Source organism: Salvelinus fontinalis, chromosome 19 (assembly GCF_029448725.1).
Source record: "Salvelinus fontinalis isolate EN_2023a chromosome 19, ASM2944872v1, whole genome shotgun sequence".
Lineage (NCBI taxonomy): Eukaryota > Metazoa > Chordata > Actinopteri > Salmoniformes > Salmonidae > Salvelinus > Salvelinus fontinalis.
Window position 1 is genome coordinate 20,671,019 of NC_074683.1, and position 13,774 is coordinate 20,684,792.

At 41.5% G+C, this 13,774-nt stretch overlaps 1 protein-coding gene across 1 annotated transcript in view; it reads right to left on the minus strand.

Annotated features, from left to right (window-relative positions):
• LOC129816485 (tomoregulin-2-like) overlaps positions 1-13,548 on the minus strand; it is a 135,964-nt gene extending 122,416 nt beyond the window's left edge. Inside the window, exons 1-2 of the mRNA XM_055871025.1 lie at positions 12,754-13,548; positions 1,327-1,436 (exon numbers count right to left, since the gene is read on the minus strand). Coding sequence (XP_055727000.1) covers positions 1,327-1,436; positions 12,754-12,940 — 297 coding nt within the window. The 5' untranslated portion in view covers positions 12,941-13,548. The remainder of the gene's footprint in view (positions 1-1,326; positions 1,437-12,753) is intronic.
• Positions 13,549-13,774: the final 226 nt, after the last annotated feature.

Here is a 13,774-nt window from a genome sequence, read left to right on the forward strand (position 1 = left end):
GTTGACTAGCTAGCTAACACGGCTGCTGAATGGGCATCCTGCCGTTGAATAGCATCCATTGATTCTCGCAGATCAAACCCACTTCCTCCTCTCAACGATACTGCACGTAACCCCTCAAGGGCTGAAAGTGTGTGTGTGTACGTGTGTATGCCTGCACACTAATGCATGTTTGTGCATGCTAGGACATTAGGGGTTGGGGAGTACACAGACCCCCTCAGACACAGCCCCCCCCCCCACCCCCCGCCCCCCAAATAAGAGGAAACGTTTTGCTGAATTACGGCGCTTAATGGAATAAAGACATGGCGGCTAGTAGGTTTAGGCGCATTGGCGTCAGGTCCTGTCCTGTCCATGAGACACAGGATGCCACGGCAGGCCGTGACCCAAGGCCACACCGGCATTAAGTCAGTATGACATGAAAGCGGTGTTAACCGCCTCTTGCTAAGCTTCACAGAGAGAGCTCTGTCCAAAATGACAGCCACTATCAGTGCGAGATCTCAGGGATGAGAAATGGAGAGGTAATGTCATTTATCTGTGCGCTTCTACTAATGTTCGCTCCCAGGGAAGTACAAAATTGAGATAAAAGCAAGCTTTGGCGCTGGATGTGCTGATAAGCTCGCAGGATTGGACATGAGAGCATCGAGCTGAAACGCATTAGGCATATCCATGTGCTTTATCTCAGTATCTTCATTTATGTAGGTAATATAGAGCATATTTGTTTGAATGAGGTAAAAGCAATACAAAAAAAATCTATCAATGGACGGCTGGTTTGTTGCATTTTAGTTATAGATTGGTAATAAACGGAAGCATAAGCCGTAAAGTACAGCATCATTCACTGGATTTATGTTATTAATAAGGGTATTTAAATCTGTGTGTTGTCAATGGCTATACCATCAATGAAGTGGAATTCATAAAACAGCCACCATGATTGAGAGTGACATTCGGTTTTATGAGAAGCGGTAAATTATGTCTTCACTATACATCGTAGTCCCCTCCCTCTTGATAGCTAGTGGGTTTTGGTGTCCAGCCACCAATCAGCGAGTTATAAAAGCACATGTCTGAGTCGAAGCACTGTAAGGATGTTGAAACACTGACTGGTGTAGACTACAAAACACAAATGTTTCAATTCAATTTTTGTTACATTAGAGGGCCACTCCTTCAATTGAAAAAACAACAAACAGGCATCCCCGCCATGAAAATAATTCTACAACCAAATGAGGTTGCTATAATAATATGCCATTTCATAATGACCGCTGCATATGAACAGAAGAATATGCATCTTTTTCCCCCCCAAAAAGTCTGAGAATAAAACATTGAACAACGTCTCACCTTGAAGTTGCAGATGCACGTCACTGTCTCTCCAATTCTCAGACACTCTCCGTCAAACTTGCAGGTGTTGGTGTCGCACAAGAAGAGATCTGTGTCCCGGTCATCAAAACCTGCCATGTAAGAACACAAATCATCAAACTTTAGCTGAATGCATAAACATACTGAAGCAAAAGTTGCAAAAAATGGCACCCTATTCTCCAAAAGGTTTCTTCTACTGTTCCATTTACACAGAGGGTTGTACATGGAACCCAAATGAGTTATTCTACCTTTTTTTGAAGAGTAAACAGTCGCATTGATATTAAAATATTTTGGGGTGAATAAGACTTCCTAACATTAGAACCTACTGAATGGCACCAATAACAGCTTAGTAAGGGATACATTTTGTAATAATCCCATTAAACATATACCATCGCAAAAAAAAAAAGCTAAGTCATTTGGAAAAAACAACCGTACAAATGACCCACACACTAGTTGAATCAACACTGTTTCCACATGGAAATAACGTGGACTAGATGTTGAATTGATGTTTGTGCCCAGTGGGGACTGGAGAAATCAATGTCTTCCATTAGTCATGCTACATTTTATAACAACATAGTCTCTTTGTCTGTAGGGAAGGAAGTTCTGTCTGTCTTTATATAATAAGGTTGACCCCAGGCATTGTCCCGAGGAGGCAAAAACGTTGTTACAAAGGACACTGCCCCACTGGGCACACACTGATTTAATCAATATTGTTTCCACGTCATTTGAATGACATAACGTTGAACCACTGTCGGATAGACGTTGAATTGACGTCAGTGCCCAGTGGGGTGCGTGCATCCCAAATGGCACGCTATTCCCTTTATATCGCACTACTTTAGAGCGGGGCCTATTGGGCTCTTGTCAAAAGCAATGCACTGTATAGGGAATAGGGTGCCATTTGGAACGTAATGTTGGATTTTATACAATTCAGTCTGAATTAGGTATATCAAATGACTCAGACGAAGCATCCCAAATCGAATCAATGGACATGAGACAGGACAGAAAGCTCCAGGCTATTATTCTACCTGAGCCCATTGCTTACGAATAGCACACGCGTGTCAAAGTGGTCATAAAAGCGTCCATTTGAAACCGAGAAGCCGTGGTCTTTTATACAACACATTGACAAAAAAAGGAGCTATTATTTGGGACGAAAACAAAGTTAGCTAGAGTGAAGTGGAGGCACTTCCAGAGAAGAAGAGGAGGATGGTTATCTTCATTATAATACATAAAACTAGCATTAATAGGTAAATAGGCTTGGCCTTCTTTTGTGTTGTGTACACCCATTCACTCATTTTTGTCGTACAAACCTTAGTTTGCGTTAGCTCAGAAATGTTGGACAATTGACATTCATGTCATTCGTGTACAGTACCGGCACACTAAATTTACATTTTCATCTATGCATATGTGTGTTTCACGTTTTGATATTAAAGATAAGAGATGATCAACATTTTTGAGAGAGGATTCAATGCAGTTATGCATAACCTAAGCTATCACTTTTTGATACGTTTTACTCAAATAGAAAGCCAATTTAGTCATATGAGCAATTTCTGCTTGACATTTCTTCCAAAATAAAATGAAGACAGCAATAATCCGAGGCATGCACTTTGCCTCTAAACGCTCAGCAATTAATGTGTTGCTGATTGTTAGCCAGCTACATGACAATGTTGTTTTCAAGAGGTGATGGGTAGATGGGTAGTAAGGTGATGGATTAAACATTACGACAGCACTTCCGTCCCGAGTGCTACCCAACTCTCCTGCCATCAGCCTAAAAGCTCTCTACTCTGGATGGTGCTCATTGCTCAGAGGAAAGGAGTCTAGCATGCTAAAATAGCCAACCTGCTATTCACATGGGTTCTTAATGGGCAGCAAGTGTTAGCTCTTAGCGGCTCCACATAATCATACAGCCAGAAGCAGCAGTATGGACGTCGGAGTGACACTTGGATTATATGGCTGCTGTACTGAAGCACTTATGAGACGAGAGCCCTATGAGTTGCCATGGGAAAGTGGCAAGGGGCTGACACATGGGTGACACTCACGCGGAGAGGAATGGTAGCAGTCATACTACAGGCTAATTCACTTCTTGGAAAGAAACAGAGGTGTTCACGTGTTCCTAGCACTCTAACAATAGCCTGTTTAGTCCCAGAAACCTTATTCACCAACAAGTCTTTAGAAATGCCCACTTAAAGGATACAATACTCCAAAATTAAACTTGTCAGCCTTTTTCATACCTTGGGAGTGTTCTAAAGTCAAGCGATCCCATGGTATTTTTGCCATATACAGTTGGGGTGATTCCTCTCAAAACTAGAACAGAAGAAAATTGTTGACACATATTTGACATTTGTATCTTAGAGCATAGTTGAGAAATAATTAATTGAAGTAGGAATATTTGTGACTTTTATGCCTGACCCAGGCCTCCTTTAAGACTCCATAATGTTTAATCTTTGATTGAAAACATAACATTTTTGATTTGTCACATTTATATATATATATATATATATATTGTTGAACATAATATACTCTATGGGCATATCAAAGTTCCAGAGTGGGATCTCTGTTACTTGTAGAGTTATGATCCAATTTGTAAGCATTTCCAACAGAGTGAATGTGAAAAGGGATTCAAAATGGTCACCCTCTGCTGGTGGTAAAAAGAGGCCTGTGATTGGTTACATTGCCAACTAAGCAAATGTCTCTGTATAAAATGGGCCATAACTTTAAAACTATCATACTTTGATATTCCTATAGAGTATATTATGTTCAACAATATATAAAACAATTTGCCACAAAAATGTATATATATCTATATTCATGTTTATATTATTACATTTTCATAAATGTATGTAAGAAAATTATTCTTGAAAAATAATTACTAATCATATGTCATATGTCACCAATTTTTGCTCTGTAACACCAACAGATGAAACATTATGAGTCTTAAAGGAGGCTTGGGTATGGCCAAAATGTCAAAAATGTTCCAACTTCATTTAATAATTTCTCAATTATGCTTCAAGATACAAATGTCAAATGTATGTCAACAATCCTTCCTCCAAAGGAACCTTCTATTGATTAAATGTCCATGGTCTTTTTTTGTCCTAGTTTTGTGGGGAATCACCCATAGTCTATCCAGAATATACGGAAGGAACGGGGGAAATAGCACCTGCTAATTCCAACAAAAGTGTCCTAAAATAGCATACATCTCGAAATCTGCTATGTAATCCACAATCACCTCAAAAACACACCTTCGAAACATAAACTTGACCCACCCTCAAAGATGGAGCTGTTTCTCTTCTACCGTTGACAGAAAACAATTAGCCTAAATCACTTCAAGTTGTGTTTCCTTGGGTAATATGGTGGAATACATGGCATGCAAGTTGCATAAGGATTTACTAAGCAGGTGTCAAATGTGACACATGAGCAGAGCCCCAGGAGTTTAGAGAGGTAATTTATCCTACTTGTCAAAAATAGCTCTTGGAATGCAATAAACTGCCTTTAGAAATGGCACCACATTATGATCAATATATGAAATCATATATAACTTAGCGTAGGAGTACTGTACATATGTTTATATACAGTATAGGCATATTAAACAGACAAGTTAATTGTAGAAAAATTCCCTTGGAAAAACCCCAACTGTTTGCAGGACAACATTTTTAGAGATAAACATGACAATAGAAAGATAAATATTTCAAATACACTTCGGGAGCAATTACTACACTTCAATTGTTGGACTGTAAATTGATGAAATAGTAAATGTCATATGAAGACACAAAACAGTAACAATCAATCTCAGATGAATGTAAACCCCACTGTAGGTTTAGTCAGAACGTTTTGCTGTACGTTTAAAGCTGAGATCCGCCCCAGATCATTTGTTATTGTTTTGTTTTTGAAAAGGAGGAGATGAGCATCCAACAACGTTAAAAAAAAAATGCCGTTTTATCCCGCGTGCAGTGATGTACAATGATGTTCGAGGGCAGAAAAAAACATTGTTCGATGTTTGAAGTAACGTTTTTATAATATCGGAAATGAACGTGGCAGTTTCACCGAAAACAGATTTCAACTTTAAGGACAGGTGTGGTTATGTGTCAATATCTAATGACAATGTCCGTAAGGGTGAGGGGACAGCTTGTATGACAACTAGTTTCTACAGCTTGTGAGGTGTGGTGGTTTTAATGCTTGTGAGTGCACCCGCAGTGCAGTCTGCATTTATCTGTGAATGAATGTGGACCAAAGAGTCAAATAAATACCAGATAGGAATACAGACTCAATAGCTGTGCTTTGCTGACTGTCACACACAAAAAGCAAGTCACAGTCATAGTGGTTACGTAATCAGATAAATTACTGCACAGTCAGACCCAAAGCCATTGACTCAAAGACACAGTCAGAGCTACAGCCTGCCAACATCTAGGACATTCAGTAGTGAAGACGAAAGTGTCTAGTGTTCTCATAGTTCTAGGCTGAAAGTATTGCAATCCACTTATTCTGTGAAAAAAAACGGAAAGAAAAAAGAGTGGGTGAGAAACGTGTTTTTTTCCCCAAAAGACATTGAATCTCAGAACTTGCCGTGTTTCTTTTTGAGACATTCTTGGATTTCTGGAAAATCACAAATGAACAAGACTCAAATATATAGCCCAACCTGGAAAACTAAAGGTACAATTCATACAGTATGTGCAAGCTTGAGGTAGTGTCTCCCTGACAGACATTTATGGGTTGGTCCAGCCTAGAATTTCAGGTACAGTGGCAGTAACAGTTCTCGTTGTTGCTCAGTGTTTTTTGACCCTGTGATACACTACTGCCTTCGGGAACAATATGAATCGGTGAGCTGCTTGTAGCTAACATTTGCTATCTGCAAAAAACACTCAGGAAACAAATGAAATTAAAGCAAATGTTTTATTTGTCACGTGCTGAATACAACAAGTGAAGACTTTACCGTGAAATGCTTACTTACGAGCCCTTTCCCAACAATACAGTTAAAAAGTAAGAAGATTAACAAATAGATAAAAAGATAATAGTAACACAATATAATAACAATAGCAAGGCTACATACAGGCTATATATAAGGAGTACCGGTACTGAGTCAGTGTGCTGGGGTACGAGGTAGTTGGGGTGATTGATTGAGGTCATATGTACATGTAGGTTTGGTTAGGTGATTGACTGAAGTACTATGTACATGTAGGTAGGGGGTGAAAAGCAGAACATCTAATTAACTGTTCAGCAGTCTTATGGATTTGGGGTAGAAGCTGTTCAGGAACCTTTTGGTCCAAGACTTAGCGCTCCGGTACCACTTGCCATGTGGTAGCAGAGAGAACACCCTGTGACTTGGGTGGATGAAGACTTTGCTAATTTTTAGGGCCTTCCTCTGACCGCCTGGTATAGAAGTCCTGGGTGACAGGAAGCTTGGCCCCAAGCTGGGCCGTTCGCACTACACTCTGTAGCGCCTTATGGTCAGATGCCGAGCAGTTACCATACCAGGCGGTGATGCAACCGGTCAGGATGCTCTTGATGGTGCAGCTGTAGAACTTTGAGGACCTCGGGACCCGTGCCAAATATTTTCAGCTTCCTGAGAGGGAAGAGGCGTTGGTATATCCTCTTCATGACTGTGTTGGTGTGTTTGGACCATGATAGGTCCTTAGGGATGTGGACACCGAGGAACTTGAAGCTCCTGACCATCTCCAATACAGCCCTGTCGATGTTAATGGGGGCCTGTTCGGCCCGCCTTTTCCTGTAGTCCACGATCATCTCCTTTGTCTTGCTCACATTGAGGGAAAGGTTGTTGTCCTGGAACCACACTGCCATGTCTCTGACCGTTTCCCTATAGGCTATCTCATCGTTGTTGGTGATCAGGCCTACCACTGTTGTGTCGTCAGCAAACTTAATGATGGTGTTGGAGTCGTGTTTGGCCACGCAGTCGTAGGTGAATAGGGAGCACAGGAGGGGACTAAGCACACACTCCTGAGGGGCCTCAGTGTTGAGAATCAGCGTAACAGATGTGTTGTTGCCTACCCTTGTGTGAGCCATGACCAGCCTTTCAAAGCATTTCTTGGCTATGAGGTGATAGTCATTTAGATAGTCATTTAGACAGGTTACCTTGGCGTTCTTGAGCTCGGGAACTATCATGGTCTTCTTGAAACGTGGGTATTACAGACTGGTTCAGGGAGAGGTTGAAAATGTCAGTGAAGACACTTGCTGGCTGGTCAGCGCATGCTCTGAGTATGTGTCCTGGTAATCCTTCTGGCCTTGTGAATGTTAACCTGTTTAAAGGTCTTACATCGGTTACAGAAAGGATGATCACACAGTCGTCCGGAACAGCTGGTGCTTTCATGCATGGTTCAGTGTTGCTTGCCTAGAAGCGAGTCTATGGGAGGGTCAGTTTGTGTGTCTTTTAACATATTGCCATTCTTAGAAAATGCAGCAATAGTCATTACAGGAATTGGTGAGCAGGTTGGTAGGTTGGAGTGGCAGAGCGCTTCACGCACAGGACTTGTAGGCCACAAGTGGTAGTTGGTCGAATGCAGACGTGTTTATATACTAACCCCTATGCTAACCATTCCCTTAACCACTCACAAGCATGCCTAAACCAGAATTATGTGAAAATACCCACCCATATACATACATTTACACATAGTGAGCTGCTAATGTAGTCGTTGAACTATGAACCAATCATGTGAGGGTGTGCTTTGTTTCCATCAGGCCATTATTTACCAGAGCAACACTAGTCGGAGCCAAAACCGGCACCTCCACAACATAAAAAATTGATGTAGGATCATAATTTGATCACTCTGTTGTGGCTGAGAATTGCAGATGAGCTTCGTGATTTACATAAATTCACTGACAACCCACACTAACACACAGTTATATTAACAGTATTGCACTTTTTATGCAGCCGCATTTTGGCCAGCTTATATTTTAAACCACCCATCAAACAACATTATGGGCTAAACGTTAAAATCCTGTTGCTGCAGGATTATTTTGCTGTAACAATACTGATCGATTTAAGATCCTACACCTGTATATTGCTCCAGGCCTAATGTGCTCTTAGCTGCAAAACATGCCATGTCAGAGGCCAAGACTATTTGTACTTCCTATACCCCACCCACTGTTAAAGGAGGAGATTACAGGGAACTAAATAATTTACCAAAACAAGCTGGCAAACATCAAATATGCAAAAGGTGATGTTTATATGCCAACTATTAAGATGGCAAGCAAAGCACTTATGCAACCCAAAGCAATTTCTCCACAGTCCAATGCGTCACCAACATACGTGGAACTTGCATCTGTCACAGAGCCAGATAGCTCTATAGGACATTCCCTGTTTTCAAGCCTTGTGTTGGTAAAAAAAAATGTAAGGAATAAATTAGAAATGTATAACAGAACAACAGCAAGGGTGAGACTCCGCTTTGACCTCATTCTTACGTCAAGTATGTCATAGTTCCTGGCTACAGGTTTGAATTGTTTCTCCTGTAAGAGAACCATTGCTTGTTAGTGGTAACAAGCATTGCAAAGAGCGGCGGATTTATGCGTTCAAGAGCACTCTTTCTGATCTCTCATGTGTAAATGAAAGGGGGAACTCAGGTCATGGACATTAGTCAATCTATGGTGATTTATACATCTTAAAAGGCCTGTTTGAAAGGTTGCTAGAGGCAAGCAGTCAACAATTACAGATCTAGGATCTTCATTTCAGCCAGTTTGCTACAGCATGGAAATAATCTTGCAGCAACAGGAAATGTGAATTATGTGGATTATAATTATCAAACATTTTTGGTAGGGAAAATCAAGTCTGAAATTTCTAAATGGAAACAAACGTCAGAAGCCCATTTAAACCGCAAATAAACTGCACGTTTCCTGCATAGTTTCCTGCATAGTAGGAAAGTTATCCTGCAACGGGATGATCTAAATTAAGATCCTACATCTGTAAACCTAGCAATTTTTTAATCCTGTTTCGATTAGATGATATTGGGCCTTTCTCGTCACATAATTCCCAATCTCCTGATTCCAGCTATCTTTTTCTGTGTATAATTTATGTGGGGCAGCTTGTGAAGAGAAGGATTTTCCACCTCTATCCTCAGAGGCAGAGATTCTGTTGACCTTGGGCCACTGATAATTCTATTGGATCTGGTTTCTCGCATTCAATGTTGTTGTTTTTTTTTACAATGGTGGTTATTAATGAAGTGCAATATTAAACACTGACTGTATAAACTCGAGAGTCTCACCAGCTTGTGGAAATACTGTATCTGCAAACGTTGCCTCTTATTAAACCAATGACTTCATATGCACAGAGAGTTACGTTCCGTTGGTCAGTTTTAGAGCAACTGTGTTTTACGTCTTTAAAGAAACAGCTCAGTTGCTAAAGATGTAACTTAATTTGGATCTAGCTATGAACACAAATTTTAAAAAACTATCTGTGAAACGAGGCCCAGGTTGATGGAATTAACAACATATTGTTTATTCTCCTAATAGTTTTTAGTCCACAATCTCTATTGAAGACTGTGTCACGGGTATTTCAGATAAGAACATCCTAAAATCGGAATTGACATGCTAAAATGGTAATTACCCGATAATAACCTGCACCAATAGACACAATTTGTGTTTGACACCAGCGACACACACACCCTTTGGATAAAAGCGTCTGCTAAATGGCATATATTATTATTATTTATATTACCATTAAAGAAGGATATGATGACAACTAATGCATTTCCTGCTTTGCAATCAAAGTATTTTCACTGTCATGTCAAAGCAGCCACGGACATGGTGTTGAAAACATCCATTCATTACATCATTGGTTTATATAGACCATGACGAGGAAGGCGGCTTCCATTGAGTCCAGCTGCTATTTATGGGTTCAGTGTTTTGCATCATTGAGGATTACCATTCATGTTCATAATGGACAATGTGTCACTTGTTACATTTTCATGTTGGGAGGGATAAAAGCTCAGACACAGCCCCCTAAGAGGATCATGTGGGTTTGAGTGGGGGACACCTACTCTTCATCATCATCATCAGCATCAACAACAATGCATTCACCCTCACAATTACCTTCAATGAACTTGACCATGTTGGTTAGGCCTATGAACAGACACACACACACACAATCCATTGCTAGACAATCCATTGCTAGACCACAGTCACAAAGTTTAGACCCTAAAAAACAAAGTGAAACGAGTTATATGAATCCATTAATAAGATAGACATTCAGGATGTGAAAAGGCAATAAGACTAAAATAAGTCTTAAGTCAAGTCTAGTCCAGACCATTAGAGAGAAACGAGGGATGCAATCCGGGGTTGATAAACGACAGAGCTATGACCTAATTATCTACAGCGGTTCAGTAATAGCTTAGCTACCAGGCATATGTCCCAAATAACACCCTATTCCCTATATAGTGCACTACTTTTGACCATAGCCCTATGGGCCCTGGTCAAACGTAGTGTACTACATAGAGAATACGGTGCCATTTGGGATGCACACAAGTCTTTCTCACTGGCTGAGGAAATGGGACATAAAACGCATTCAGGATAGCATATTTAGTCCCCTGGTCCCAAGATTACCATCGTAACCTGTTACTCTGGCAATGTTGGCCAAATATTTAATGTTGGCTTTTAAGCATTCAGACCTTGCAGCCTACCATTTTCAGGTAGTGCTCTGCATTAATTTCCACTTAAATGCATAGTTTGTTAGAACATTCTTGCTAAAAAAATACAAATCCAGTGTCTATTTGCTTATCTACATTTCTTGTGTGATAATGGTAATTGGACTGGGGGTTAGTAGAGAGTGCTTTTCTCAAGTACATTCATATGCTTATGAAGAAAATGAGTTGAAGGCTACAGGTCCAAGTGTATGGATTAACGAAAATAATAAATTCTCATCACAATCATTTTGCATTTTATGTAAATGTAACAGTATAACTTTAAACCGTCCCCTCGCCCCGACCCGGGCGCGAACCAGGGACCCTCTGCACACATCGACAACGGTCGCCCACAAAGCACGGTCGTTACCCATCGCTCCACAAAAGCCGCGGCCCTTGCAAAGCAAGGGGCAACACTACTTAAGTCTCAGAGCAAGTGACGTAACTGATTGAAATGCTACTAGCGCGCACCCGCTAACTAGCTAGCCATTTCACATCCGTTACATAAACTACAGGCTAAATAACAGTGATAATTGCACGATGCAAAATCAGCGGGTATTGAATAATGCTCTAGCACTCAGGTCTACTGTTCTCAAATGTGGGGTAAAAGGTTGAGGCTATTTTAGGATTCAAATGTAGAAATGCGACAGAAAATCTACGACGGCAGTCAGATGATTTACAAAGGCAGGCTGTCGCGCGGACGTGCTTTACAGCCTCGCGACCATGTTTGTATCGGTTTGGCACAGAAAATGGAAAACAAGTTTACATTACACCGGGCTATAAAATCAGTAAGGTTCATATTCCGGGTACCACTAAATGAAACTCCTGCAGGTAACGGAACAGCGCCAGGTAGATTAAAAGAAAATGCTATATTTCACCGTACAGTAGGCTAAAGAACAGACAAATAGGCTACCTTTATTCTGGTAATCTATAGATTACACAATTGAAATGGTTTGTAGCAGCCTATAGTGAACAAATAAATGCATTGTAGTGCGTGCAATGGGTTGAATATTGTCTTTGGTGACATTTCCAATTGCTCACAAGTTAAGAAATAATACGTTATTCATGAGTTATTAAAAAGAATCAGACATACACTTGGAGACATTGATAGAAGTGTATAGGAGGATTTCAGACCACTGTAGACTCTTGGGGAGTCTAAAATAGAAACTAGAATGTGGCACTTGAATTCCTCAAGTGATCAACCTATGTTGAGAAATAACTGCAATTCAAAATTTTGCGCCGCGCAAATTATTCCGCAACAACAGTGACTAATAATAATAATAACAAAATAGGCTAGTTATAATAAAAACAGCCTCATAATAATAGCCAAATATGGCTAATTAATTTATTAATAAGCGAAACAATGCAAGAAAGGTAAACATTTAATTTCATGGACATTTACATCAATGTGCCACTTTGGTAAATCAGGAAATAAATGCGAATAAATTCTAGTGTATGTTGTCGATGATAAAGCCATAGCGTATTATAATATAATGGGACCTTTAGGCAAACGTGAAATTCAAGAAGGCGGATGACCAACCTCACACCTTGGGTATTTAGAATAATGTTTTACTCTAAAACCCAAACGATGCTACTTACAGACAATGCCCTCGATAATGTATTAGCCTGTCCACCCCAAATTTCTATATGCATTAGGACTTTTATTACCGTCACCACAAAAACTATCAGCCGCCCTGCGTACCAATGCGAACATCTGGAACAGGCAGACAGAATAGACATACGGGAGATAATGTAGCCCAAAGAAATGCCCCCGAGTCCTTGGCTTTCTTACCAGAGCAGTTCCAGCCGGTAGGCGTCTGACAGTCGCTGAGGGATGACGGGAAAGCGCAAAGTTGCTCTACAGGTAAAGTGGCTAAAAACGAAACGACGGTGATCCAGACCCAATCTCCCACTGTCCGGCTCCACTGGTGCGGGCGTCGGGGCTCTTGTAGTGCCGCAGCCGCCACCGATAGACCCATCTCAGTTCAGCGGCGTACCCCGACAACACAAGCGAGCAGGGCAAAAGAGGCAGACACGCACCAACAACTCCGGTCCAGACGTTGGCTGTTTCACCGGGGCGCTCAGTGACCAAGAAAGGGACATCTTCCGTGCAAGAAAGCGTGCCCCATGAAGTGCTGTAGAGTAACCAACGGGTTCCGCCCGATTCGAGGTGGCGCAGCTACAATATGAAGGGGGTTCGAGTGAAAGGGTCTGGTGGGGGGAGGGGGCGGGCAATGGAGGGTGTGTGGGATGGTGTCAAGGGGAAAGTTAGCCAGGTAAACCAGTGAAAGAGGATGGGCAGGCAGGTAGAGGAAGGATGCTCAACGATGAGGAGAGAAAATAAAAAATGGAAAAAGGGGTTGGTGGAAGGAATTGAAACAAATACTGTTTATATCACTCGGTTTCGATACGGAGACGTCCTAGTAATATCCAGAAATGCCACGGGCTTCCTCGACAAGCGCTCCCCTCGCAGTTGTGTTCAGACGCGCAGTGAGTCTGTCTGTTGCGCTCGCCTCCTCATCTCGCTGGAATCCGCGTTGCGCCCATCAGCAGCAGGTTACCGGTCTGGTTATGATCACGTGGTGTCGGATGCGAAAGAGAGGGGGGAGGGGGTTCTCGGTAATTATAGAACGCTGATTGGAGGAGAGAGAAGAATGCTACGCGATGGAGAAGGAGAGGAAGGAGGGAGATACGGCTTTGTGGTGGACACAACGGTCAGTGTCTGTTCAATGTTTGGGCTTGGAACGAGCGGGTTTCGGCTCTAGTCACAGCTGAACCATGCAGGAAGGGCGGGAAGAGATGCACTCGCACTC